This window comes from Leptopilina boulardi, unplaced genomic scaffold (genome assembly GCF_019393585.1).
Source record: "Leptopilina boulardi isolate dan_hultmark-lab unplaced genomic scaffold, ZJU_Lbou_2.1 LbouV2_123, whole genome shotgun sequence".
Classification (NCBI taxonomy): Eukaryota; Metazoa; Arthropoda; class Insecta; order Hymenoptera; family Figitidae; genus Leptopilina; species Leptopilina boulardi.
In genome coordinates, this window is record NW_026137667.1 from 4,441,317 (window position 1) to 4,468,601 (window position 27,285).

Here is a 27,285-nt window from a genome sequence, read left to right on the forward strand (position 1 = left end):
ACATAATATCTGTAAAATATAATATATATTTTTACTGATTTGATGGAAAATTGGAAAAAAAAATTCTCAGTCAATTTTTCATCAAAAGAACTAAAAAGATATGTGTTTTATAGAATTTATGTGATATTTTTTTTTATGATTTTTTCAAAATTCCCTAATTTATTAGTTTGATTTTTCATTTAATTAGTTTCCTCATTTGATATTAAAAAATTAAATATCCTTTTTCTCTGAAAATCATAGTGTGTAATATTTATAATAGACGAGAAATTTCAAATTAAAAACATCATTGTTTTATTGTGACAGGAAACAACTGTACATATATATATATATAGGGGAAACTTTAAAGAGCCCGACTTGCAAAGGAGTTAGTTTCACGAAAAAGATAATTATGCGGGATAGAATGAACTCTGCTCTCACGGTACTATCTCAAGTATGCACAAACGGAGGGGGGCTTCTTTTATATATAAAGAAAAAAAAAAAAAAAAAAAAAATTGTCAAACTCATGTTCGATCAATCTTTTCAGTATACAAAAATTATATATTTGAATAATAATTTTTTTCTGAAACCTATAATAATTAAATTAAATTTTTTAATTTAATGAGAAAAAAATTCAATTGTATTTGTGATTTTTCAAATTCTTAAATAAACTATTTTCTTTTATTATTTATTTAATTTTTTAGTTTAATGATAATAAATTTTCTAATTAAATATATAGTTAATAAATTTTTCATGTTAGTTAAATAAACATTATAAATTCATAAATATAATAAATTGATATAAATTGTGAAAAAAATGAGTAATTATTAAAAAATACAATTTTGATAAAATGACAATTAATTGGTAAAAGTTAATTAAAAAGTGAATATTGATATCGAATGCAATTTTCTTTTTTTATTTACCTTTCATCACAAATTAAATGTCATTTAATTTCTACACATTTATTTACAATATGCGTATCAATTTATTATTTTTATTTATTTAATTTCTTTTTTTATTTTCATTTCCATGAAAATTGAAATAAAATGACAATTTTTTGTTTAGTAAAAAAAAAAGAGAGAAAAATGAAAGTTGCAGTATTTGATAAAGTATTGATGCGGCAATTGTGTTTCTAATAAATGAATCATTCTTTTACTTTTTTTTTTTACATTGACCACGAGAGGGAATGATAAACTGTAAAATCAAATAAACTAAAAAAAATTCCAATGAATCATTACATTAGTAATCGTTAAACAAGTAATGCATTCATGTCATTAATCGAGTGAATCATATTCTATCCTTTTTCGTCAGTCTATATTGTCATTTGATTTTTTTTTTTTAAATAATAGATTCAAAAGATTTGTTATTTTAGCTGACGACACTTCTTTGTAGTGAACGAGATTTCTATTTTTAGATCTTACTTTGAAAATACCTTTTATAATAAAAAAATCTTATTTTAATTTATTAATTAACAATTAAATAAAAGAAAAATATAATTTAAAAACAAATTTTCAATTCACATTTCATTGTACGCATAGTATTTATTATACTTTTTTGCAAATGAGTTATGTTATAATCTTACAAATAAATTTTTTTTTTTTTTTTTTTTTTGTTTTTTTCTTTTGTTTCTTTTACTACATTTATATTTTAAATTCCTTCTTAAGATTTATAAATATCTGTAAATCGTCTACATAATATTTTTAGGTGTACAATGAACAAATCTATATTCTGATTGGCATATTAAAATAGTTGTTCGTACCAGATAATTATTTAATACAAATTTTCATTATATACCATAATCCATTCATTTTTTTTTTTTTTTTTTTCATCGCAGTATTTCAATAATTTCTATATATGAATAAAACAAAATTTTTAAATTATCGATTTTTTAAAAACAAACTGATTGCGACAACAATGGGATGAAATATTAAACATATCAAAGGGAACAGAACGCTTTTGTAACAAAATTCATTATTTAAAATAATTAAAAAGAAAAAAAAAAAAGTTAATATATAAAAAAAATAACGAAGCTACAACAAACGTATATAATAGGAAGCTAAAAATATCGAAGTACAATTTTTTTTTTGTTGGATAATTCCATTAAAATTAAACACACGTCACGCATCTATTTTTTAAAAAAAAATCATAAACTAAAATTACATAATGATAATTCTATTTTTTTTATGTACATTATAAATTTCAAATTATTTCACTTGTCAGGAGAAAATGATTCAAATGAAAGAATAAAAATTTAAAAAGAAAAGTAAAAAACAATGCGACTTTTAACGAAAATTTTTTTAAATGTGGTGGAAAAAGTCGACAGGCTGTGTGTCTATATAAAAATATAAATACATATATGTGTTTTTTTTTTTTTTTTTCATCTCGATCCTTCTTGAATATTTCACAGCCTGTTTTAAATGAGACATTTATTAAATATTGAAGACATTTAAAACACACTGTGTGTGATCTTTATGTCTCTCGGTAACGCATACAATAAACACACAAAGATCGTTTTAAAAAAAGCCATAAGTAGTCAACGACAAAAGTTAAAAAAAAAAAAAAAAAGAAAAATCATTACCCACCTTAGCCATTGACTTATTGGAATAAAATCTTTCTGCACAAACATTGATATTTCGTAGCACAATATGATATATAATATATTTTACAAAAAACTACGATTTTCTTAAATTATTCTATCAAACAGGATCTATGATATAATATTATATACACAGGACTCTCCTCTACTTATTATTATTTTTTTTTATCTATAAAAGTGACTCCAGTAAATTATAGAAAAGAAAGTGACGTGATTTTAAAAAATAATCATTCAAGATTATGAATTTCTTTTTTTGACAATTATTTTAAGATTTCAAAAAAAATTGTACTTTCTGTAGATAATTATTTCAGTGGTTTTTTTTTTCTTTTTTCTCTCTTGAATGAGTCAAGTCGCGTATGAGATGATAATATAATTAATATATTAAAGGGTGTACATAATAATTATCTATTTTTTTAAGTTTTTAGTACATATATATCATTTTTCAGTCTATCTCTACACACCACGCAAGGCGCGAAGAATTTTCGAAGGCCATAAACCACCACTTATTTTTTTTTTATTATTTTCACTGCATTTGCCATTTTAATTGAAAAAAAAAGAAATGATCCTTTTTTTACTTCACACATTCATTTTATATCTCAAGTTTTCATTCACTTTTTTTTTTTCTCTCAAAAACAAAATTTTGCCAATTTTTCCCAGCGTATTTGAAATTTACAAAGATTTTCTAAAATTGAATAAAAATTCAAATCACTTTTTCCTTCGATTGATTTTCCAGTATACGGGAAATGTTTCCTTTGTGCAATTTTATAGTTGTGTCTATATGACCTTCAATTTAACAAGTTCTGACGAAAGATGTCATCTCTTGACTGTCAGCATCTGTGTCAGCATCCGCACTCTGGTATCCCTGAGAATAGAAGTTTATCCAAAACCTCAAGATTCGTCAGGATTTCTAACTACTTTCTTTTTTTTTATATCTCAAAAAGATGTACAAAAAGAGACACTAAATCTTTCTAGACTTGCAAAAAATAAAAAATACGTGCCGAAATAATCAAATAGTGTAATGAAGATACTATTCTTCTAAAGCAAGCACATTGAATATTTTTCTATTGTTTTCTAACTATAAACCAAAGATTTTATACCATTAATATAAAAATAAATTTACGACTTGAAACAAAATTACAATCACCACTGAGAAAAAATTGAAAATAAATTATTGAAAAACTGAAAATTTTCAAGGTACAAAATTCTAATAAAAAAAAAAAAAACGTGAATTGTTTACAGAGCTTGTATTATCATCTATATTTTACAATTTTAGTATATAAAGTATTTGAATTGATACACCAAAACTATCATACAGAATATTAAACTACAAAAAAAAAAAGTACAGCGCTGCAAAAGAATCAACTAAATTCTGAATAATAAAGAAAATGAAAACAATTTAATAATATTGTCGAGCCCTTTTTGTTAGATAATTTCTTTTCTTTATAATTGAGCTACATAATAAAATGTAATGTACAATATTAAAGTAACATTACAAATTGACGAAATAATTTTATCAAAATTTCTCAATCACTGTCCACAAATTTTTTTTATAATTTTTTTGTTTTTTTTTTTCGTTTTCTTTTTTCTCTTTTAGTAAAAAATAAAATATATTTTATGACATATTGTTTCATCACAAAAAAAAAATACAACTTAACAAAGAGTAAAATCCATTTTTTACATTTATAAAAATTTGTTGTGATAAAACAAAAAAAAAAGTTTTTATTAACATATAAGAATTGTGGACATTGCAAATTAAATTTTTTTTTTAAATAATAATTTTTATATAAAAATCGAAGATGGAAGTCAATATCATAGATTTTTTTTTAAATATCATTAATTATATTAACAAAAAAAAAATAAAAAAAAAAAAAAAAATAGTGCAAAATAGATATGCCTTTTAGATAAAGAAAAAATTTGATTCTTTTTTTTTTTTTTGCTATTTTATTCTACATTTTCAGAAAAAACAGTAAATAAACATGTGTTCATCATTATTTTTTGAAAAAAGAAGTCTCAATTTTTTTTTTTTGTTCAAATAAACATTATTAAAAATTTGACAATTATTCCATGAAATAGGAACAGACATAATCCCCGATATATTCTCTGATAACTTATGAATGTTGAAACATCATCTTTCAAAAGTCACAGATTATTACTCTTTGAGGAATAGCTATAGTCAATGAAATAAAAGGTACATCCGATTAAAAAAAAAAAAATAAATAAAAAAAGAAATTTGAAAATTACGTCATGTTCCGATGTTTACAAATGCACTTTTTAATTAGTGCATTTGTAATTAATATTATAGATAGCACACACATTTACATTAAAGAACGTTTTCAAAAAAAAAGTAAAATGCGTGACAAAAAAAAAAAAAATATTACAATGAAAAAATAAAATAAAAACAAAGCTTCTCTTTCTTCCTGTACAATAGCATAAAATTAAACATTAAGATACTTTTTTTTCTTCGTCTATCTCTTATCAAAAACATAAGTTTTCTTTTTTTTTTTTTTTAACTGGTATTTACAGTGCGTTTCTATATAATATGTACTGGAAAAAATTTACAAATGAAAGATGATGCGTCTACTCAAGAAATTTACGGCACTATCGTTGTGTTCGTATGCATGATTTTTTTTTCTAAAAAAAAATGAAAGAAAAAAAAAAGATACAAATTGAAGAGACTTATAGGCTTTTTTTTCATGCAAGAATCGACTAACAATAGCGATATATACAACGAGATGCGAGAAACTAAAAGAAATTGTATGTGTGTATGAAAAAAAAAAACGTAGTTTCATCTGTTTGACTAATCATACCGTAGTGTTTTGATCCGTGTCTTTACAATTAGCACAGATATAGTCATCTTCTTCAGCAAGTTCAGTTCGATCAAGACCAACACAATGCATATGGAACCAACCATTACAACCACCATCACATTGAACCCAATCGACTTCATGTCCTGTAAAATATTACAAAAATATTTAGCTTTCATTAGAGAGAAAAATTTAATTAAAAATTTACTTTTAAAAAATTTAATTTTTTTTTTCTTACCACTGGGTCGTAAACAGCTATACGCAGCACAATCTTCCTCATCTTCAGAAGTATCCTGTTTTGTTTTCTTACGTCCTGCCCTCTTCTTCGCAACTTCCTCCCCATCCTTTCGTTTCATCTACAATACACATTTAACTGAAATCGAAATAGTCGTGGTTCCCCTACGTTTTACCCACAAAAAAAACAAAAAAAAACTGTCTCTAGAATTTAAATTGGAAAATCAATTTTAATTCGAGACCAATAAAATAATCCACATGATAAAAATTCCCATACACATACCTTACGTGGTCCACGTTTTACTTGTCCAGTGACAGACGTAATTTTTTTCTCCTTATTAAATCCCTTACGTTGTTGTTTCGACAATAATTTCTCCTCCGAACGTTGACGATTCATTTTCATAAGATCAAATTCATCTGATTTTCGTTTACGACCACGTTTTTTCACCTCCTTTACTTCTAAATCTTGATTACCTTTTGTTTCATCTAATGCCGCATATTTACGTACACTTTTTGGACTTGCCGTATGACTTAAAATTCGCCATATATGATGCGTTTCATCTAATGCAACTTCCAATAAATCACCTTCCATCATTAAATCATCAAGATGTGATTTAACCGTATCTGATAAATTAATCGATGATTCCGGATCTTTTACTCCATCACCTTTTGGATTGAATTTGGAAACTAAAATCGAAAATTTATAAAAATTAAATTACTTTTTTTTTAAATAAATCAAAAAAAAAATAACATAAGGGGAAAAAAAATATAAACATAAAATCAGCAAAAAAAAAACATACCTGGAAAATTATCTATTTTAAAAAATAACAATATCAAAAATGCACTACAAAAAAAATTTTTAAATAAAAATTATGAATCTAGCTTATTTTTACAAACCATAGGAATAAGCGTGTTCATTACTATTAAATGTACTGCATGTAGGTTCATCATCTTCGAGTGGAATTACATCGTCGTCATCCTCCTAAAAAAAAAAAAATTTTTTATCAAACATGAAAATATGAACCAAGCTTTTTTTTTAATATTAATAAACTATAGTCTTTTTGGATCGAACAATTTAAAAAAAATTATAATTTACTATTTTCAATTACCTGTGCGCTGAGAGCACTATCATCCGAATGTACTCCACTGAGTGGTGCAATTGCCTGTACCCTTTGATGAAGTTCAGGATTATTCGCGGCCTTTTTCAATTCGCTGCTTATTATTTTCTCAGTCTTTTCTCTAGCAGCAGCTTCCACCAATTTTTGTGATAGGACCGATAATTTCGACAAAGCCGAACTAACCTCCTCTGTAGCCAATGCTTGTCTTGCTCGATCCTATTTGAAAGTAAATTAAAATAATGTAATTAAAATTTTTTATTTATTTTACATTATTAGTAATCAGAATTTTGAAATTAAAAAAAAAAAAACTTACCTGCCAATTCATGGCACGTTCTGTAAGACATTGTAAAGCTTCTCCTTCCGGTAAACGTACTGGTATTTTTTGAAGACTAACCAAAAGCGATAAAATTGTCTCCAAACGTGGTCTTCGTGATCTTAAACAGCAAGGACAGAGAAATTTCATTTCCGGCGATACGGATGTTTTTCCCTTGACAGCCAATTTTGGAAGTGGTACACAGTGATCTAAAAAAAAAATTCATTATTATCTTAATAAATATCTAAAACTGCAAAACAAAAGGAAACTTACAATGAAACCAGTCTCTGCACAATTCACAATGAAACATTGTGCCAAATCTTGATTTACGACAAACACAATATTTTGAATCATCAAGTTGTGCCTTCATTGCATTTTTCTTTCGTAAATTTCTCATTGCTTCCATTTCACGTTGTTCAGCGAGTTTAAAAGCGGCAACAACCGCCGCCGAATTACTTGAATCGTCAAGTTTTGTATCACAAACATAAATAGCGTTTATTGTATCATCGCCACGATTTTTCTTTGTTTTCATTGATTGTACACCAACGCCAACACGTGGCGATAATGCCTCCATTAATGTATAATGTGAATTTTTTCTCAGGAATGTCCTCGCTGTTCTTTCCTTCCATAATCTTGCTTGCGAAAGAATTGATTCAAGAACTGGTAACGCGTCCAAATGTAGTGGAATGTTTCGTCCTTTACGAACAAGTTCATCAAGTGTATCATAATATGCAATATTATCCTTTCCTTGAATATCTTCAACAATTTTTGTCCAACTTTTTGCTTTATTTAAAACTTCTTGTAATATATTTAAACTTGGTAAATAGGCATCAATTTCATCGGCTTCAATAACAAATTCCTCAACTATTTTTATTGATTGTCGTTCCTTGGTGTGTATAAATAATTTTGCCTTCTCCTCCCATTTATCAATACTGTTTAAAAGTCCTTGCAATTTAGAAAGTGTATTTTCAATACTGAAATGTGGCGGAATTGTCATTCCTTTTTCAATTAAATTTCCTAGATCCTCACGTGTAATTGTCTTTGGCTCCTCTTGTATTGTCTTCACTTCCTCCAACCAACGAATCTGCGACATTTTCTATACAATAATTATATTGTCCTTTTATCATTTAATAGAGTTTAAATAAAAAATTTACTCCCCAATTTTTTTTTTTAATCTATAATTAAGCAATTTAATACAAAAAAATCGAAAAAAAAGAGAAGAAAATCAAATTTTATTATTTTCAATTACCTGTTTCAATCGGACGAGCTGTGGTAAATCAATGCAAATTGACTCTCCAAAATCGATACAATTCTCAAGTTTATCAATATCACAATCATCTTCAGCCGCTTCTAAATCTTCCGCATCTTTTTGAAATTGCGTGACTTGATCTAATATGTACTTAATGCCCTCTGCTTCTTTAAGTTCACAACTCAAATTTGATATTTCTTTGTAGAACAATGTTAATTCTTCCACAGTTAATTTGTACTTGTTGTCGACTGATTGTCTTGTTCTGAAAATTTAAAAAAAAATTTTGAAATAAATATTTTGAACTCGATTTTTGTTGGAAAAAAAATAGATAAAAAAAAATAGATATACTAACCTCGTGCGTTGTTTAGTGCTTAACAATTGTTGTGCGACACTAGCACATTTTTCGGCATCCTGAATTGCATTTGTAAGTGCAGTCAAAAGTTCACTTTCAGGAAATTTTTTAGCTTCGGCTTCGGTTAAAAGTTCCTTTAATTCATGAAGCTCAATTTTCTCTCCATCAGGATCCATTGCCTCTTTTACTTTTGCAACCCACGAGTCAAAAGACTCGGCTTTAAGCTTCAACTTTTGCAACATGATGGGTAATTCATCTAGCGTATATCTATATCTTAATGTATGCTTCTCAGGCAAACACTCACAAAGATCAGTGAAATGCCTTAGACAAACCAATTGCGAACTTTGACACGAACAAGTAACAGCACTTAAAAAACAGGTCGTTTTACATGCTTCACACTGTCTCTCATCATCGGGAAGTAATTCAAAAGCTTCACGTTCTGCCTCTGTCACTCCCTATACATTAAAACAAAAAAAAAAAAATCACTCATACACAGTTTATTTATAGATACTAAAAAAATATATACAATATAGAAAAACAATATTTCAAAAAAAAAAAAAATATTTTCAAAACTTTGACTTCAAAACTTTACTTTAAAAGAATAATAAAATTGTATACACACAAAATGATTCACAATTATTTCATTATGGCTTGTAAACAGTTTACAACACGCACAATTATCAGATATTTGAAAGACAATTTATAAACGAGTTTAAAATTCATTATTAATGAAAGCATTTAAAGAAAATCAATTTTATTATTAATTTAACGCCAACTTGTCAACAATAAGAATTTTATTTCATTTAATATTGTTGCCATACGGACTACAATATTCAGAATCTGCGGCATCATTATATATATTTTCGCACAATCGCGAACCGATATTGCGAATGGAAATTATAAACGGAAATAAAAAAAAAAAAAGAAAAAAAAAAGAAAAAAAAAAGAATTGCGTTTTAATCAAAAGAATAATTGTGAAAAAGTGTGCGTAATGAATCACTATATAAAAGAAAGTGAATAATATTTTCTCAAGAAAGAAATATATACAACACACAACACTATAAAGAATAAATAAGTATTGGAAAACATAACCTCTAATCACTGTTAGATATCTCTCACACACACGTTACATAATCAAAATTATAAGCATGCTTAACCGTACGCGTACCGCATTAATGAATAATTAAATTAATAATGAAAATTTACCCTAAATATAATTATTTTGCAATTAAATGAGAAAGATGAACAAATATGGAATAGAATTAAGTTGGAAACGTGGACAACACAGCCATAAAATCCGGCGGACTGGCAATATGTTCACACATGCTCACTTTGCCTTTAAGTATAACTCGTACATGTGTGTGACGTAGTAGAATTATATACTACTTGATTCAAAAATATTGCCCTTTTTATGTTATAAGCTACAGTCTATTCATCCTAACTCCCGCCATTTCTCCACAATCACAACGCCGCGAATTGTATTCAAAATCTACAGTTTAGTGAACTCTTTTTTTTAAAAAAAAACACAAAATGCCAAGAAATATTTTTTTTTACTTGAAAAATTATATTGCCAACCAGAAAATTCCAATAATAATCATTTTTGTATTTTAATACTTTATTATTGATAAATTAACACTTAAATCGAAAATAGTAATTATTATCGTTCTTTTTCTTTTCTTTTAATTTTTAAATAAAAGTCGATCGATTGAAAAAGAAAACAAATTTTATACTTGTAGCAAAGTAAAAAAAATAATAGAAGCTAATAATGCAATTTTTAAAAGTTAATTAATAATAATAATTAAGTAGTTACTATTTATTATTTTATTTGATGTTAAATTTAAAAATCAATTGAATTATTAAATTTTTTTTAAACTTACCCATTCAAGAAGATTTTTTCGCAATTTTTTCTCATCATCTACCATTTGTAACATATCGTGATAAGTTGATGTAGCAACGCCAATATCTAATGTATCGGGTTCTAAAGACATTTTGCAGACCAATTCGTCATGTGAGAAAACACAGAACCTTCTCAAATTCGAATAATGTGAAATGCATTCTCTTCCCACTTTTAACTATTTTGTAAACACAAAAAAAAAATAACAGAAAATTAATTATCATTTCAATGAAAATTATTTTTTTTTTTTTAATATTAATACTTTTTAGTTTTAATATTTATACTTTCCCTTATGAAAATTCCTTATAAGAAAATAATATTAAAGCTGAAATGTTTTCAGTATAATGTTTTTTGTATAATATTTTCGCGATTATTGGTAATTTTTTATAAGAAATTCATTATAACATTTTTTTTTCTCAAATAATTATAAAAATATAATTATTAGAGACTCTGTAATGAAATCATTACAATTTTATAATTATGAAAATGTAATTATAGAAAATAAAATTTTTCACGTGCAAAAATTAAAATATTATAAAATTAAAATTATAAAAATTTAATTAGAGAAATTAATTAATTTTGTATTTTACTGATAACTATACATAGTTATCAGTAAAATACAAAATTACAAAACTATATACAGTTATCAGTAAAATACAAAATTAATTAATTTCTGTAATTAAATTTTTGTAATTTTAATTTTATAATATTTTAATTTTTGCACGTGAAAAATTTTATTTTCTATAATTACATTTTCATAATTATAAAATTGTAATGATTTCATTACAGAGTTTCTAATAATTATATTTTTATAATTATTTGAGAAAAAAAAATGTTATAATGAATTTCTTATAAAAAATTACCTATAATCGCGAAAATATTATAGAAAAAACATTATACCGAAAACATTTCAGCTTTAACATTATTTTCTTATAAGGAATTTTCATAATTAATTTTTTTATCATTTTGTTAATTTTCTTTCTTGATTTTTCAAAAAATTAATTTCTATCGTTTTCATATTACAATTTTAGATAAAATGAAAATAAAAGATAAATTGTCCTTTTAATCCTTTTAATTGTAATCATCCATTTTTGTAAATTAATACATACCCAATCGGCTGGTGCGAAATTGACTGCTTCGGCAAAATTATATCCTTGATTAAAACCAGCGTGATACGCTCTGGGAAAAGTGACTACGAATTCACCCGCATGTTGATCAGTTCGAAATACTGGCACTCCTGCATAAAAAAAAATTAATTAATTCACTTTACCTTTTGTTTTAAATTAAATATATATAATTAATTAATCTCTGCTTAAGCCAGTTAAAGTAATTAAAAGTTATATTTACCTTCATTTGTCAAAATATTAGGATTCATAATTGTCACCAATTGATGTAACAAATCAGGTTGACTGTGAAATAATTCAGGCGCCGCTGATTTCATTGATTCTTCAAATCTCTCAGCTAATGAGCCCGGTACACCGTACCATGTTTTTGGTTCACCCCAATGTAAATAATTAATTGAATAACTCCAATGATCTTCATTGTGCCAACAAAATGTTGCAAAACACATTCCCACATACATCCAAGGTACTTTCATTCCACTGATATCGGCATTAATATGACCCAATATACTTCCTTGTAAAACGGGAAGATTATTTAAATTCCACGATGATTCAGCATATTCTTGATCGCATGTAAAAAGATTGACACTTGTTTTAGTTGGAAATCCTGAACCATGATCCATTGTATGAAGATCAGCGCCATATTCAACGGTAACATCCTCATCAATTGACGATACTATTCGCCAAAATTCTTTCTCAACAAGTGAGGTTGGTACCATCTTAAAAATTAGAAATGTATTATTAAATTTAAAATAGAGATAAATTTTGTTTTTTAATAATAAAAAAGTAAATACGTACATGAACAGGCATATTGAAATAATCACTTTTAAATTGATCGGCCATTTCTCCAAATTGTTGAAGTGTATATTCCCGTTGAGCTTGTTCAAAACCAAATGCCTCCATTGGCTTTGAAACTTCCTCAGCTACACATTTTGGACAACGCCAATCACCTTTTGGAATTTCAGTTAAAGGCGGTAAAAGACAAAAGGTGTGATAACTATCATCACATCCGTCGCACAGCAACATATTCTCTTCATTGTCTCCTCGCCCACAATTATGACAAATGTATTTAGCCAGCTGTAAATGAAAATTTTATTTTATTATCAATTTACTTTTGCAAAAATTTTATCTTCCAAAAAATCAATTGATTTTACCGGATCGAATTCGTAGGTAAGTTTAATCCCTCTGGTTTTGTTAGACTTTTTGCTTTCTTTGGTATTAAATCCAGCCATTTTTGGACCGGCACCGTAAAATTGAAGTTTCTTCAATTCTTTACTGTTTTCCGCTACTTTATCAGGCGATGTATTTTTACTTTTAACGCCTTCTTTACATTCATTATCAGAATCACATTCTTCCTTACAGTCTTCTTGTTTAATTGATAATGGATCTTGTTTATCATCTTGACCGGTAAATCGTTTCGAACGTCTTGAAAATTTTGCATTCGGTGGTTTAATTTGTTGTCGCGATATAATTCCATGTGGTTTATAATCCTGATCCTTTCTTTCATTAGCTTCGATTTCCGGTTCAATTTTCTACAAAAAATTACAATTATTAAAAACAAAAAAAAAAAAAAAATACAATTAGAGAAAAAAATTCACAACTTACAATATCACTTAAAGTTTTCCCTTGTTTAAAAACATCAAAGGGATATAATATTCTTTCATAATGATTTTTAAGAATACTTCCAACACTTCGACCAGAAGGATATCCAAGTTTATTTGCTATTTTTGCCCATCTTCTTTCTTTAGTCACATTTTCTATTCCGCCTAAAATTAAATATTATTAAATTTTGTTTTGGAATAAAATTTTTTTTTTTCATAAATGTTTATTTGCCTACCTTCACTAGTCACTATTCTATGTAGAGAATACAAGTCAAGTGCTTTACGCTCAACTAGTGGAATTTTTAATGACGATCCTTGAAGTTCCCAAAATTTAGCAATTTGATCTAAGAAATTTAGTTTTATCCTTGTTTTTGCCTCTAATTCATTTAGCCTTTGTATCCTTGGGACGAATTTAAATTTGTCCACGTCAACAGCAAAAGGGGGTTGCCAATTCTAAAGTACAAAAAAAAAAAAAATTTAGTTTACTTTCGCCATTTTTATTAAATCAATAAAAAAACGTAATACCATTTTTTTTTAAAGAATCGAATTAAACTATCGAATCGAATTTTAAATCGAATTAGTTAATATAATTTTTATTTAAATTTCCCAAAATATTCAACTAATTGTTGGTACGATTTTTCTTTCAAAAATTCGCAATAATTTACAAACTATATATATATAAGAATTGTGATGCATTTTAATTGTAGTGACGTGTTACGTAAACTTATTGTAGCTTAGCCTTCTCTTAAGATTTAACACAAATACACATAAACAATTGGAAAAAAAAATTAATATAAAACGAAAAAATATTATTCAAATAAATATTCAATTCAACTAACATAATAGAAATCATTTTTAAATATTTAATTTATAGATCAATGATTTTAAAATGAGATGCATATGACATTAGGTAAATAAAAATTAAAATCATTTTCAAATTTCCCCATGGTAAATAGAAATCAATATTATAAAAAATAGATAATAAAACTCCGTTTTAACCTTTGGAAATTTATTCTTAAAAAAAAAAAAGAAAATTGATATTATTATTATTTTTTTTTTTTTAACAATTATTAAGACGCATTGTTGTTTTATCAAAGAGTAGATTATTTAAAAAAACCAATCTGTCAAGGTATTATCGGTTGATAAAAGTGTATCCTTATAAACGAAAGAGTATTAACTTTTTTTTACACTAATATTTTATAATTTCTAAACAATCGTAAGAAAAATTTGTTAAGAATAAAATAAATGATGGAAATAATTGAAAGGTTTCATAATGGAGTGCACTTTTCTTACTAAAGCTTTGACGTATTTTGGAACAGACTTTCATATAAACGATCGATGAGACTATTTAATTTTGTTATCTGACATTAGCCTATTTGTTTATAATTAAACGAATTCTATAAAATCTTGTCATTTTTTTTGTTATATTTTTCTTTTTTTGTTTTTTTTTAGTGAAACTTTAAAAGAATATATATATACACTTTTGAAATTAACTATTTTTTTTTATAATTAAATTTACTATCATATAAACTTATGGCGTATATATGATGTACATGCAAACGACGCTATCCATTGCCTACAAACACAATGACTTTAGTTCTCGTTATTTGATATAGCAATTATTTATGTATTACATAATCATGGATTCGATTATGGCAAAACTATTTCATCATAATATAACGAATCTCATGAATAATTAAAAATTTCAATTTATTAATAAAAAAAAAGAAAAAAAAAGAATGATCCTAAAAACATGGCGACTTTTTTATATATTATATTGGCTGTAATTTCTTTTTCTTTGTAATTAACACTTTGCAAAAGAAAAAAAAAACTGTTACGAAATTATAAAGAAGTAAAACACACAAGTGTCATCAATATTATTATTTACGTCACACAATTTTTGTAAATTTAATTTTCCCTAAATATCTAGACAATTATTTTCAGGAATTTAAATTAATTTTTTTTTCATTGAAATTCAATTTAGAAGAAATAAAATCATTGAATGTATTGGATTTTAAAAAAAAAAAATATTTATGACAAAATGTCAAAATTAGTAACGGGAAAATCATTTCCCAATCAGCGTATAACATATAATTCTTAGTGTTCCGGCCATTTTATCGTTTCAACAACGACAAACTGCATGGCGTACCTTCCAGTATTGCCTATATACAGTTCTCACTGTTAGAAATAGAAATGAAAATCCCTCCAAATATACACTATTTAAAATTTATAAATTTAAAATTAATTCACTAAAAAATTCTTTGATATTTATTTTTCAAAAATTTCTTTTCTATTCTTTCAACTTGTGACAAATTGTCACATATACAGACTTCAATGATTGATTTACACCCACGAGTTTCATATTTTTAATGCCTTTTAAAAAGCTACAAATTTCTCAATTATTCTTCATGATGTAATTAGAAATAATATTCAAATATCATTTTTGTCAAATTTCGCTGAATAAGACGCAATGCAACCCTTGAATTAGCCAATATAAAAATTGAATATATTTCCAAAAAGATAGGTCACAAATTAAAAAAAAAAAATCCTGGATTAAATTTTACAGTGCGTCGGTGGTAAATGTTACGAATATTGAGGTCGTTGAACGAAAAAAGACGATCGACAGTTTTTTTTTTGGTCGACCCTCTGTGCACTTTCCCTTAAAGGAGTAGACATTGATTTCATTTACTTAAAGTAAAAATAAAATCAATTGAAAACATTGAATTTTTTTTTTTTTTTTTTTTTTTTAAAGGGAAAACTCACAGGAGGAGGTTTAATCTTGCAGATTCCCGATTTTTCAGCAATTGGACGAATCTTGGCAATGTATCCCAATGGATCCAGGAACTCCTCGGCAGTGGGCTCAAAGACTGGAGCCTCCGGTGGACTTGTAAATTGAAAATCCGAGTCACTCCTTTCGCTCATGTCTTTTCGTAGATATGTCCCAAAACGAGATTCAAAAGCAGTGTGTCCATCAAACTTAGATCCCATGATTCGTCCTCGTAGAAAGGACGGTGGCGCACCTTTTCTTTTTTTTTTTTTTAAACACACTATACACACAAAAAACGCTATACACGACACACACACAAAAAAAAATAATTAAATGTTACTCTGGTATTAATTGGAAGATCCTGATGCGAAGAGTTTTTAATGAAGCCATGATTTGGCTCTGCTTGTATTTATCAATGATAAGAGGACAATAAACGAAAGAAGAGGAGCACGACATACGACACTTCTGTTCTTACACGTAGCTTCGCGCACGGGCAACTGCCCCGATTCATGCTTAGATACTTTCCCCTCTAGCCCTTCAAAAGCAACATGGAGAATGCAAAGGCAAAAGATTCACCATGTGTCTATATAAGCAAATCACTAAAAGTTTTTCTATCTCTTAAAATAATAAAACTATTTTTTGTATTTACACTAGAAACACATTTAAATTATAAAAAACTTTTTTTTCCTCCTTGATTGGTCATGGTTTATTGCACAAAAAAATCGACAAGAGACATTTCAATTTGTTGTTAATTCACTGGTGTTCAAACGGTTCAACATTTGGCAAAAAAAAAACTATCACCGTATTAAGGTTAGTTTTAGTTCATACAATTTATTTTCACATATTTCTTAATATTTTTCCAAGAGATTTCATTTATAAAGATTTAGAGTATTATAATTTCATGTCACATCATAAATTAATAAATGAATTATCACTGAAATTCCAAAAAATATGTAATGAAATTTATTACAAACTACTTGCACTTGAGGTCGAACCTTTTCTTCTGCAATAGTCACGTGTTTAGTCATGTGATCAGATAACTAGCGCGAAATTTAAATTTAAATATCGTAATAGAGAAACAAAAAAGTGAAAAATAGTACTAAATTATTATTTAATAGTGATAATTAAATAATTATAGTAGTAGAATAAAATTAATAAAAAGTGTTTTATTTAATAATTATTATTTTAATAGTCAAGAACTTTTCTTTTTAGTTATCTCTGTATTCGAGTGTTGTTTCTTACTTTTAGAGGTTAGATTTTTGATACTTTTTCCCTTTTTTCATTAAAAATAGATTAATACTTAATTTATTTCTTTCTCATTGAAATTGTTTTAATAAAGTTATGTGTTTATTAATCTTAAAAACTTATTTTCTTTTTTATTTTTTTTGCGAAAAAAGTTTGAAATTATTATTGATTTAATATTTTCGATATATATCGATTGTTCTCGATTAAGTTTTTAAAAATTAGCGGACATGTTAAAATAATTTTAAATTAATATTTTAAAATATTATATATAAATTTTATTTTCAAACATAGAGAGAAGTAAAAAAAATAAATTATACATTTAGAAAGCCTTATCTTAATTTTCATGTAAAAAATAAACTTTCGAATTAATATTTGTAAAGATATATGGCTTTTCTTTACTAGGACACAATACTGTTTCAAAAATTTTCGGTGATCCTATTTCTGTTTTATTTCCAACTGGTTCCAACATATTATTCCAAAGAAGATTTGCAGCTAGAAAATAATTTATCTTGTTTTTTCTTCAAAATATTTTAATGTAGATTTAAAATCAAACGCCTGTAATATGCAACCATTTTCACGGCAAAGTTTTTGTCAGTAAAAACAATATTTTATTTAGAATATATTTTTAATTGTAATTTGACAGCAATTTATTGAATAGATTATAATATTTAATTTTTATTTATCAGATTAAAAAAATATTTCTATTATATTATTTTTATAATTAAACTGAATGCATCTTCTCAATATTCTGTTGTATGTTTGGTTGCATATTTAAAGGCGCTGTAACTTAAATTTCATTAAATTAGGAAAAATAATTAGAATAGTAAATTTATTTTTATTATTAAAAAAAAAAACAACTTACCAAGTGCATGTCCTTTTTGACTAAAATGAAAGCAGTCGTGAGTAATTAGAGAGGGATCAATTGGAGGTGCATTTTTTGGATTTGATTTTGGGGAATTAAACAATTTTATAAATGGTTGCAAGACCACAGTAAAATCATCAGTTGTGTCGTATCTGGAAAAATTTTATTTCAATTTTTTTTTTTTTTTTGAAAAGAAGTTGTTGAACAATTTTTATTAAAAATATTATACCTCCCAGATGCGATTAAAGCTTCAGCAGTTTGTTGAAACATTTGTGACATTTTTGAAGTGGAAATATCTGCACGTTTTCCTTGATGCAAACAAGAGCAATAAAGAGGATGTAAAATATTGCACATTGTACTTCGATATGTTCTAAGAGATACGGTAACATCTAGAAAAAAAAATTTTAATTATTTTATATTTTAATAATAATTATTTTTATTAAATTGAAAAAATTTTTATTTTTGTAAAAATAAAACAAAAAAATTAAAAAAATTATTTTCCCACCAATTGCTGGCATTAAATTCACCAGAGTACGAGGTAGTGTTTCTCTAAGAAAGTCTAGAGTTCTCCTTAAATATAGTGAATATTTTAATGGCGAGAAATCCTTAGGATTAAAACATTGAGCAGAACAAATGTCATTTGCTCCAAAAAATATTGTTATCATCTGTAAAAATAGAAATATAAATAAAATATTTAAAAAATTGATTTTTTAAAAAAAATAAGTTTTTACAAATTATTTTTTTTTCAGATACCTTCCAATGCTTTTTAATATCAATACTGGGATTGTTCTTCATTCTGTTAACTAGAATTTTGGCTTGATGAAAACTATCTATTGTGGCAGCAACAGGAAATGCAACATTAAGTCTCGCTTTATTTGAAATAAATTCACCGGTTCCCGTGGAGTATCCTGTTAAATTTGGATTAAAAACCTGTAAGTAAATTAAATTAAATTTTTATTTCAAATTTTTTTATTTTCTTTCTAAAGAATTTAATTACACTGAAAAAAAATTTATTTGATTCAAATACATACTCGATTATTTGACTATTATCAAATAAATATTTATTTGTATCAAATAATTAATATTTGAGATGGTATTTGTTTGAAATACAAAAATTATTTGTTCAAATACAATTTATTTAATTCAAATAAAAATTATTTGGTTCAAATAAAAATATTTATTTGATAATACTCGAGTATTTGAATCAAATAAATTTTTTTTTCAATGTATATTAAATTTTTTAATTTTTTTTTTTTTTTAATACCTTAAGAATATTTGGCACTGTTAAATAATTTCTCCAATCACCCTGACCACCAATACACCAACTTACACCCCGAGCTTCAATAAAAGCACCAATTGCATATTCTTCCATTGCACCACTTGCGGACATCAAAGAATCTCCTAAACCAGCAACAACATCAATATCACCTGGTCTCAATTTATGAACACTTAAAGGTGGTGTTGAGGACCTTGCGTAAAAAATTAAAAAAAAAAATATTACTGATATTAAAAATTATTTTTTTTTATTCAAAAAAAAATTTTTTTTTACCTTCCTGCTCGTAAATCGCAGGGAAATGGAATTTCTCGTGGAATTTTTGGTTGTCTTCGTAAATCATTTTCAGCTTTAGGATAAAATATACCATTTTCTAAAGTATCCTCCTGAAAATTTTTTTTATATTATTAAATAGTAAATGAAAATTCAAGTTTTCAAAAAAAAAAAAAATAAAAATCCACTTACCCTGGCCGTTTGAAATAATTGATAAATTACGTCGGAAAATGTAGCTGCATGATTTTGATAAAAATGAAAAATTATTATTAAGTAAATTTGAAAAATGTGATTCCTCATATCGTATTGTCATAAAAGTTTTCTTCTCCGTCTTTTTTTCTTTCCACAACGCTCCATTTAATGAATGTACCAATATATATATTTTTTTTTCTTCACTTTTCCACTGCTCTCATTTTAAAATATTCAATCTGTGTAAAAAAAGAAAATATTTATTTTCATGTTAAATCGAAAAATATATTTTTTTTTTTTCAAATAAAAATTTGGTTAATAATGATAAAATAAATATACGTTTAAATTGTCAAAGCAATCCAGTTGAACTTAAAAGACAGAATTTAATAGAAAGTTTATTTAAAAGTTGTACAGTTGGTAATTATAAAAGAAGGTTAAAGGTCATTTCCTCATTACAAATTTCATACGATTTCAGTCTTGTCGCGCAATTATAAATTCGCGAAATTATAAATACTCCTTGAATAATTTAATTTTTATTAAATCGTAATATTTTTTTAATATTCAAATGTTTTTTTTTTTCTTAAATTTTGTGATTTAATAATATCACAGAAAAATTAAGCCTTTGAATATTAGAAGTATTTGAGAAAAAGAAAATTTTAATTTAAAATTTTTATTATTTTATAATTTTTTTTATTTGCATTTTATGATTTGATATAAAGAAAAGGATATTTCTAGGAATGATATAACATTAACAATGTTGTATAAAATATATTTTTTTTCCGCATATAAAATATCAATCTTCAAGATAAAAAATGAATAAATTATTATAATATTATGTACAAATAATCGCGATTTTTTTTTCCATCAAATTTCTAACCGGCAGGGATTCTTTTTGGCATCACTTCTTGTATTTGCTTTCTAAACTGTAATTTGGCGATCTGAAACTTGACATTTTAATGATTATAATTCGCGACACGTGTACTTTCCAAGTGAGGCGAGTATATATATATATATATGATCCGAAATATATCGATAACATTTTAAAAGCTAGAAATTTGCACACACATACATTGTTTCGTCTTTCTTTCTCTCTCTCACTATATATAATACTATATTTCATCCTTGAATCGCAAAAAACGTTCAACCTCAAATTTCGTAATTATTTCGTAACATGTAGGTAAATTATAAAAAGAATGTCATCTCAGGAGAAAAAAAAAGAGAATGAGATGTCGAAAGACAAAATTTATACGTTCTAAATTACATTTTATATTTTACATTAAATATATTTTCAGATTAGTGTAAAAAAAAAATTGCACATTTTATCTTCTTGGCTTTCAAATATTTATTTACCGAAGAAAGTTTATTATAATAAATAATTGAATGAAAAATTTTATTTTTTTTTATAATTAACAAATTAAAATTTTTTTACTATCAAATTGTTTTTTAGAAATTTTTATTTACAATTAATAAATTAAAAGTTGGATTATATGAAAATATTTTCATAAATAATAGATGAATATTTTTGTATATGTTTATATTTTAAGTTTTTGACATTTTATATATATATAAAAAAATAGGATTCGAAATTTATGTTATGTGTAAACAAACTGCAATTCCTTCTCGTGGTAGATTCTATATATAATGTTATAAGTCTTTCTATATATGGCCATGCACTTTCCCTTGAGTCTAAGTTCGGATGTCAAGTACCAAATGCAAAGTGTGATGTGATTGCCGATAATTCATATAAACACAAACGACAACTAGGAAATAACTATTCTTCCGTAATTTACAATTTGAATTTGAATATATAACACTCATCATTTACACGCGCACAATGACCCACTGCTTTCAATTTTTCATTTTTATGTCAATAATAATTTAAATATTTACCTCATTATTTATCATAATAAAAATAATTTCTTTTATTATTATTATTATTATTATTAATTATCAAAATTATTATTAAAATAATCCACATTATTGAAAAAACAGTTTATTATTTTTGAACTATTAATTATAGTTTAATATTAAAAAGTAATTTAAAAGAAATGGAAAATTATAATCTACGTTATTTTAAACTTTAAATTAAAAAAATTGAATTATAAAATAAAATTACAATTTTTGTAAAATCAAAATAATTTGTAGGACCATTTATTAAAGAAAAGAAAAATTAGATATATTTTTTTCTACACTTACAGTTTTTATTTGTTAGGAAATTTTTTTATATGATTCCGTTGTAAAAAAGTGGTTACATTTTTTTTTCATTTGTTATAACACTTTTTTAAATATTTTTTATTATTAATTATGTATGTAATTGTTTTTTTTGATTAATTAATGATTCCGATTTACGAGATTATTATTTATTTTATAGTAAAAAAACTGATTGTCACGTTTCATTCAATTTATATAAACCGCCTGGGAGATTGTTGGATAGAAAACTGAATGAAGCATCGACGACAAGAAGAGACATCGATTCTCTTAAGGGATCCCCCACTTTATATGTTTGTGAGATAATTGCGTAATCGGATAAAATTCATGTGTTCTTTATATATTCAAAATAGAATATATAAATATTTATTTATTTATTTTTATTATATCTATAATGAAATATTTTTTTAACATTGAAAATTAAAAGGACTTCCTTATATTTCCCAATTTTTGAAAGATATTTTCTTGTGTTTTTTTTTTTAAATATTCCATTACAATTTACTAATTAAATTGTTAATAATAATAATAATAATAATAATAATAATAATAATAATAATAGAAATAATAATATAATTTAATTAAATAAATAATGAAAAAATATATGATTTAAAATTTTGAATCAAATATTTTGGTGTTTCTTTTTTTTTTTTTTTTTTTAAACTTTTACTTTTACGGTATTCTATATATGTAATATTACGGACTTTTTTTTTTATGCAAATAATTTGGATTTAAATAACAGTACCTATTAGCTTCCTCGATATAACTATATAGAAAGAATTTATTAAGATTCAAGAGAGTGCATATTGCATTTAAACGTGATGTGTATTGAAAAAAATTTTTTTTTTCTTTCCAACGAGCGCGGTATTTCTTTTCTACTTCAAAAATCGAAAGTGTGCAAATTTAAACAATTATAATTTTATATATGAAAGCACTCAATTTTTTAATTGATTCGTAACGAAATAAATTAACAAAAAATATTTCAAATTTCTTTATTTTTTTTTTTTCAATTATAATTTTTTGCAATAATTAGTTTTTAAATATTTTTTTTTTTTATATAAGAACTTTGGATATTTTAATAATTTACTTCTAATGGTTTTTATTAATTAATTAATTAATATTGATTTCATTGTATATACCTTAGGGGTCTTTACAATTTTCTCACAACTCTATTAAACCTTACAAAGGTAATTGACAAACTGTTAAATTTTTTCGGCTATAAACCGACTTTTATAAGAAACACTCGCATTTGCCTGGCCAGGGGAGAGGAAAACTACAGAAAACCTCTAAAAAAACATCCGGTTTATTGAGAATCGAGTTGTGAATTTAATAATTTAATTATTACTATATTCAATTAATTCAGGTTCTAAATCTTAAAAGGACACATTTTCAAATTTGCATAACAACATTTTGCTTCTGTTTTTAAAATTTTGAAATTTTCAATGTCAAATTCCAATGATAAGAGTCAACAGTTAAAATCTGACATTTGAATAATTTCCAAATTTTAATACCAGGAAGCAAATTTTTTATGCAAATACGAGCGGTGTGCCCTTTTAGGATCCGGAAGCTCAATTAAATTGAATAATGAATTAAGTGAAAATAATGAGTGTATTTACATGAAATGATTGTTTTTTTTATAAAAAAAAAAAAAAAAAATTATAAAATACTAAAAATGATGATTATGAAGATGATATTTTAAAAGCAGCTAGAAATTTTTTTTCTATTAATAATTTCCAAATTTTTTTTGGCTATTTTGCCATGTTGCTATATATGGTGTTTTTGTTGTTGGACATGCAAAATTCTTAAAAAGTTCATCCCAATCACGTATTTTTTCGTCAGGCGGAAGAAACATATTATTCCATATTGCATTTGTGCCTAAAACAATATTTTCATTAATATATACGCTTTTAATTTACGTATAAAATATAAACAAAAATTGAGGAAACTTGACACATTATAAAAGAGCTGACAAGGAAAAAGTGACTTTTTTTTTACATTTCCTACATCAAGTTCAAAAAGTTGATTTTTTTTTCTTCTTGACAAAAAAAAAAAAAATCATTTTTATCTGTTTTTATATGAAAAAGTGATTTTAAACTTCAAATAGTAGTAAGTCAAACCTAAAATTCATAAAAATTTATTTTTTTCTTATAATTTTCCTCAAAAAAAGATTTGTTTTATCAAATAACTATAAATATGAAAAATGAATTATTTAATCAATTTTACTCAAATTATTCAAAATTGGGAATAAAAAAAAAAAATTAAATATTTTTAATTTGAAAAAAAAAATATAAACATCATGTTCAATTTATATTATAATTCGTTAAAAATTATATGTTAAAAATAAAATTGTGATTTTTTAACTTACATCTGGCATTTGCCTTTTGGCTGATGTGAAAACAATCAGCTGATAAATAACTGAGATCAAAATTACCGTCCTTTCCGATTGGAAATGATAAATTAGTCGTGAATGGTTGAACAATCACAGCAAAATCGTTTCTTTGAAATTCTGAGTATTGTGCAATTTCCTCTTCAATGTTCTGAAATCTATGTTAGAGAAAAATATTTATAAGTAAATTTGTCCATTGATTTGAATATTGATTTAATAAACTAATAAATAATTTTTTTTTTTTCAACCTTGTCATTATTTCGTAAAAGACTTCGTGTTGATTTCGCCATCTTAAACCAAAAATACATGGACAAGAGAAGCTTGTTGTTAATTCACATATTGGTGGTTTATTATTAATATTAAAAAGTGTTTTTAAATGTGGTGGCGGAATAATATTGACAAGTGTTCGTGGTAAATTGTCACGAAGAATTCTTAATGTTTCTAAAAGATCCTCTCGATGATTTTTTACTATTGTCCAGGGTGATTGGAGATAACACATTTCAGAACAAAAATCATTTGCTCCAATCATCAGCGATATTAACTGGAAAAAAAAAATGAATTTTTTTCATTATATTTATTTTTATCATATTATAAATTTTTTTATCTAGAATATTAGTTGATTTTTTATTTTTAGTAAAAAATTTAATAGTTTGAATTATTTATTTTTTTTTTATTGACAATGGGGTCAAGAATAGAACTTTTAGTTTCGTATTTTAATTACTTAACTTTTTTTTTACTGTAATAAATATAATAAGTGTATCCTTTACTTGGTAGTAAAAAATTGTCTGATCTATATTTATTTTACAATCGTAGAACTATATGATTATTTCTTTTTTTTAAATTTAGAAAAAAATTGTCACAAGGAGAAATTGTTATTATTTTTTTTTAAGGTGTAAATTGAACAAGTGTTTCTAATAGAAAATTTTTTAATTTTAATTTTCAATCATTTTTTTTTCTTACCTTCCAATGTTTTTCAATATCAACTCTTGAATCGTTTTTTATTCTTCGAATTAGTTGTTCCGTCATGAAGGGCATATCACCGGATATAGCTCCAGATTCTGCTATATTAAATTTCGATCCACTTTGAAATGATAAAGAATCCGAGACGGCATACCCTATTAAATTGGGATTAAATTCCTAAAATTTAAAGAATTCAATTATTTAATTATTAATTATAGATTCTACTTTTATTGTAGTTATAATTTAATTTGAAATAAAAATAAATATAATGAAATGAAAAATGTTAATTAAATAAATATTTGCAAATTTTTTTTTTTACAGGTAAAAATCAATTGTCGAACCTTAAGGATATTAGGAATTGTAAGAAATTCACGCCAAGAACCTTGACCCCCTCCAGTGGCACTCACACCACGATTTTCGGTGAGTAATTCTACAAGTTTTGTTGCGAAAATACCTAATCCTGCTGTTAATGAATCTCCCAATGATCCAATCAGGTCAATATCACCGGGCCTTAATTTATGAACACTATTTGGTATAACCGGAGATCTTCCACCTTCAAAAATAAAAAGAAAAATTACTTTTCTTTTTTTAAATATAAATAATAATTTTTTTTGTAATTCTTTAATTAAAAATATTATTTTAATAATTAAATTATTATTAATTACTGTAATAATAATTTATATTTTTTTAATTAAAAAATTAAAAATACAGAAGAAAAAAACATTTTTCTTTCTGTATTACAAAATTATTAAGATATTTGATTAAACAAAAAAAAAAAAATTACCTTTTACATCACATGGAAATGGTACATAATCTGGAACTCGATCCTGTAGCCGTCGTGCATTCCGTGCACGTTGCAGTATTTTCTGGCTTCTTGCTGGAAGAGCTGTAAATAAATTTTTTTTTTTAAATTCATTTATTAGATTAAAAATAAATTATTAATTTAATTGAAGAATCTAACAAACAAACAAATTATTTCTATATCTTTAATTTTTTCAAAATTTAATCTTTAAACGTTTTTAATTAAAAATTATAATTGAAACATAAATTAAATTAAATTTCATTATAGTTTACATTTATTTGTTTGAAAATATTTTCAATAAAAGGAAAAGCATTTGCTCTTTATATTTTATAAATCATAATTTCATAATCATTACAAAATATTTGCAAAAAAAAAAAATTTTTAACTTTTTTTCGATATTAAAAATTCATTTAAAAGTCAAGATTTATTTTTAAATGGATTAAATAGAAAGCTGTGATTTTAATACAAAAGAAAATAAGTGAGTTCGCGCACATTCCTAAATTTGATTAAATTACATTGAGAAAAGCAAAACCGGACATTTATATAATTTAGTAATCTAGAATTTGAAGTAACTCATATATTTACAAAGAAAATCAATTCAATAAATAATTAAAATATACAAATGAAACTAATTATAAATGATTTTTAATTAATAAATTTAACACTTTATAAATTAATCTATCAATTAATTCAATTAATTAATTGAAAAATAATTTTTCAATAAACAATTAATTTTTTAATCGACAAAATAAAAATCAATGAAATTTTAATTGTTAATTCTATTATTATATTATAATTATATTAATAAAAATATATATATACTCACTATTAATACTGGAAAAGAAGGCACGAATATTTTGCCATGTACGAATATTTTCTTGTGAATCGAGTGCAGTTTTTTGAGTTCTACTTGTTACATATAAAATTTGCACAATTAGATAAAAAATCACAATAATAAATTTTCTCATTATGATGATAATAATAATAAAAATTAAATTTTTTAAGTTTTTTTAATACACAAATTATTATTATTATTATTATAATTAATCCCTTTGAATGCACCAA

General features: G+C 24.7%; 3 protein-coding genes and 1 long non-coding RNA gene across 9 annotated transcripts; 1 reads left to right on the forward strand and 3 right to left on the reverse strand.

The window, feature by feature from the left end:
• Nucleotides 1–3,010: 3,010 nt before the first annotated feature.
• Nucleotides 3,011–16,552, reverse strand: LOC127288541 (lysine-specific demethylase lid). Of its 3 annotated transcripts, none has more exons than XM_051316062.1 (18): nt 16,022–16,552; nt 13,495–13,711; nt 13,263–13,423; nt 12,812–13,189; nt 12,456–12,734; nt 11,884–12,376; nt 11,646–11,773; nt 10,520–10,714; nt 8,643–9,097; nt 8,291–8,552; nt 7,315–8,125; nt 7,042–7,250; nt 6,720–6,944; nt 6,508–6,592; nt 5,894–6,297; nt 5,615–5,732; nt 5,380–5,522; nt 3,011–3,434 (listed from the first exon to the last, which is right to left on the reverse strand). In XM_051316062.1, exons 1-18 carry the CDS (start codon nt 16,244–16,246, stop codon nt 3,363–3,365), a joined length of 4,860 nt encoding a protein of 1,619 aa, XP_051172019.1. In that variant the 5' UTR covers nt 16,247–16,552; the 3' UTR covers nt 3,011–3,362. The 3 variants fall into 3 exon arrangements, with proteins under 3 accessions (XP_051172019.1, XP_051172026.1, XP_051172010.1); XM_051316069.1 differs by having other exon boundaries at nt 6,532–6,592; nt 7,315–8,137; XM_051316053.1 differs by having other exon boundaries at nt 7,315–8,137.
• A 136-nt stretch (nt 16,553–16,688) lies between these two features.
• On the forward strand, nt 16,689–25,838 carry LOC127288708 (uncharacterized). The gene is made up of 3 exons (XR_007844076.1): nt 16,689–16,835; nt 18,882–19,064; nt 25,740–25,838. It is a non-coding gene; the product is annotated as an uncharacterized LOC127288708 (long non-coding RNA).
• Nucleotides 17,523–23,315, reverse strand: LOC127288604 (phospholipase B1, membrane-associated-like). 4 transcript variants are annotated; one of them, XM_051316159.1, is made up of 9 exons: nt 23,212–23,315; nt 19,871–20,106; nt 19,682–19,791; nt 19,397–19,601; nt 18,886–19,062; nt 18,638–18,797; nt 18,362–18,521; nt 18,133–18,284; nt 17,523–17,762 (listed from the first exon to the last, which is right to left on the reverse strand). In XM_051316159.1, exons 2-9 carry the CDS (start codon nt 19,976–19,978, stop codon nt 17,605–17,607), a joined length of 1,230 nt encoding a protein of 409 aa, XP_051172116.1. In that variant the 5' UTR covers nt 19,979–20,106; nt 23,212–23,315; the 3' UTR covers nt 17,523–17,604. The 4 variants fall into 4 exon arrangements, with proteins under 4 accessions (XP_051172116.1, XP_051172132.1, XP_051172122.1 ...); XM_051316175.1 differs by lacking the exon at nt 23,212–23,315 and adding an exon at nt 22,818–23,038; XM_051316165.1 differs by lacking the exon at nt 23,212–23,315 and adding an exon at nt 22,064–22,389.
• LOC127288597 (phospholipase B1, membrane-associated-like) lies at nt 23,794–27,272 on the reverse strand. The gene is made up of 7 exons (XM_051316146.1): nt 27,047–27,272; nt 26,203–26,304; nt 25,760–25,971; nt 25,419–25,595; nt 24,707–24,999; nt 24,438–24,616; nt 23,794–23,947 (listed from the first exon to the last, which is right to left on the reverse strand). Exons 1-7 carry the CDS (start codon nt 27,186–27,188, stop codon nt 23,796–23,798), a joined length of 1,257 nt encoding a protein of 418 aa, XP_051172103.1. The 5' UTR covers nt 27,189–27,272; the 3' UTR covers nt 23,794–23,795.
• Nucleotides 27,273–27,285: the final 13 nt, after the last annotated feature.

Coding starts and splice junctions, on each gene's coding strand:
- LOC127288541 (XM_051316053.1), bottom strand. CDS start 16,246: ATGGGATCTAAGTTTGATGGACACACTGCTTTTGAATCTCGTTTTGGG. Junction 6,593..6,719: donor ATAGTGCTCTCAGCGCACAG/GTAATTGAAAAT, acceptor TTTTTTTTTTAG/GAGGATGACGACGATGTAAT. Junction 6,298..6,507: donor TGAACACGCTTATTCCTATG/GTTTGTAAAAAT, acceptor TTTCGATTTTAG/TTTCCAAATTCAATCCAAAA.
- LOC127288604 (XM_051316159.1), bottom strand. CDS start 19,978: ATGAGGAATCACATTTTTCAAATTTACTTAATAATAATTTTTCATTTT. Junction 19,792..19,870: donor AATTATTTCAAACGGCCAGG/GTAAGTGGATTT, acceptor AAAAATTTTCAG/GAGGATACTTTAGAAAATGG. Junction 19,602..19,681: donor TGCGATTTACGAGCAGGAAG/GTAAAAAAAAAT, acceptor TTTTTACGCAAG/GTCCTCAACACCACCTTTAA.
- LOC127288597 (XM_051316146.1), bottom strand. CDS start 27,188: ATGAGAAAATTTATTATTGTGATTTTTTATCTAATTGTGCAAATTTTA. Junction 25,596..25,759: donor CAATTCCTAATATCCTTAAG/GTTCGACAATTG, acceptor TTTAAATTTTAG/GAATTTAATCCCAATTTAAT. Junction 24,617..24,706: donor TTTTACGAAATAATGACAAG/GTTGAAAAAAAA, acceptor TCTCTAACATAG/ATTTCAGAACATTGAAGAGG.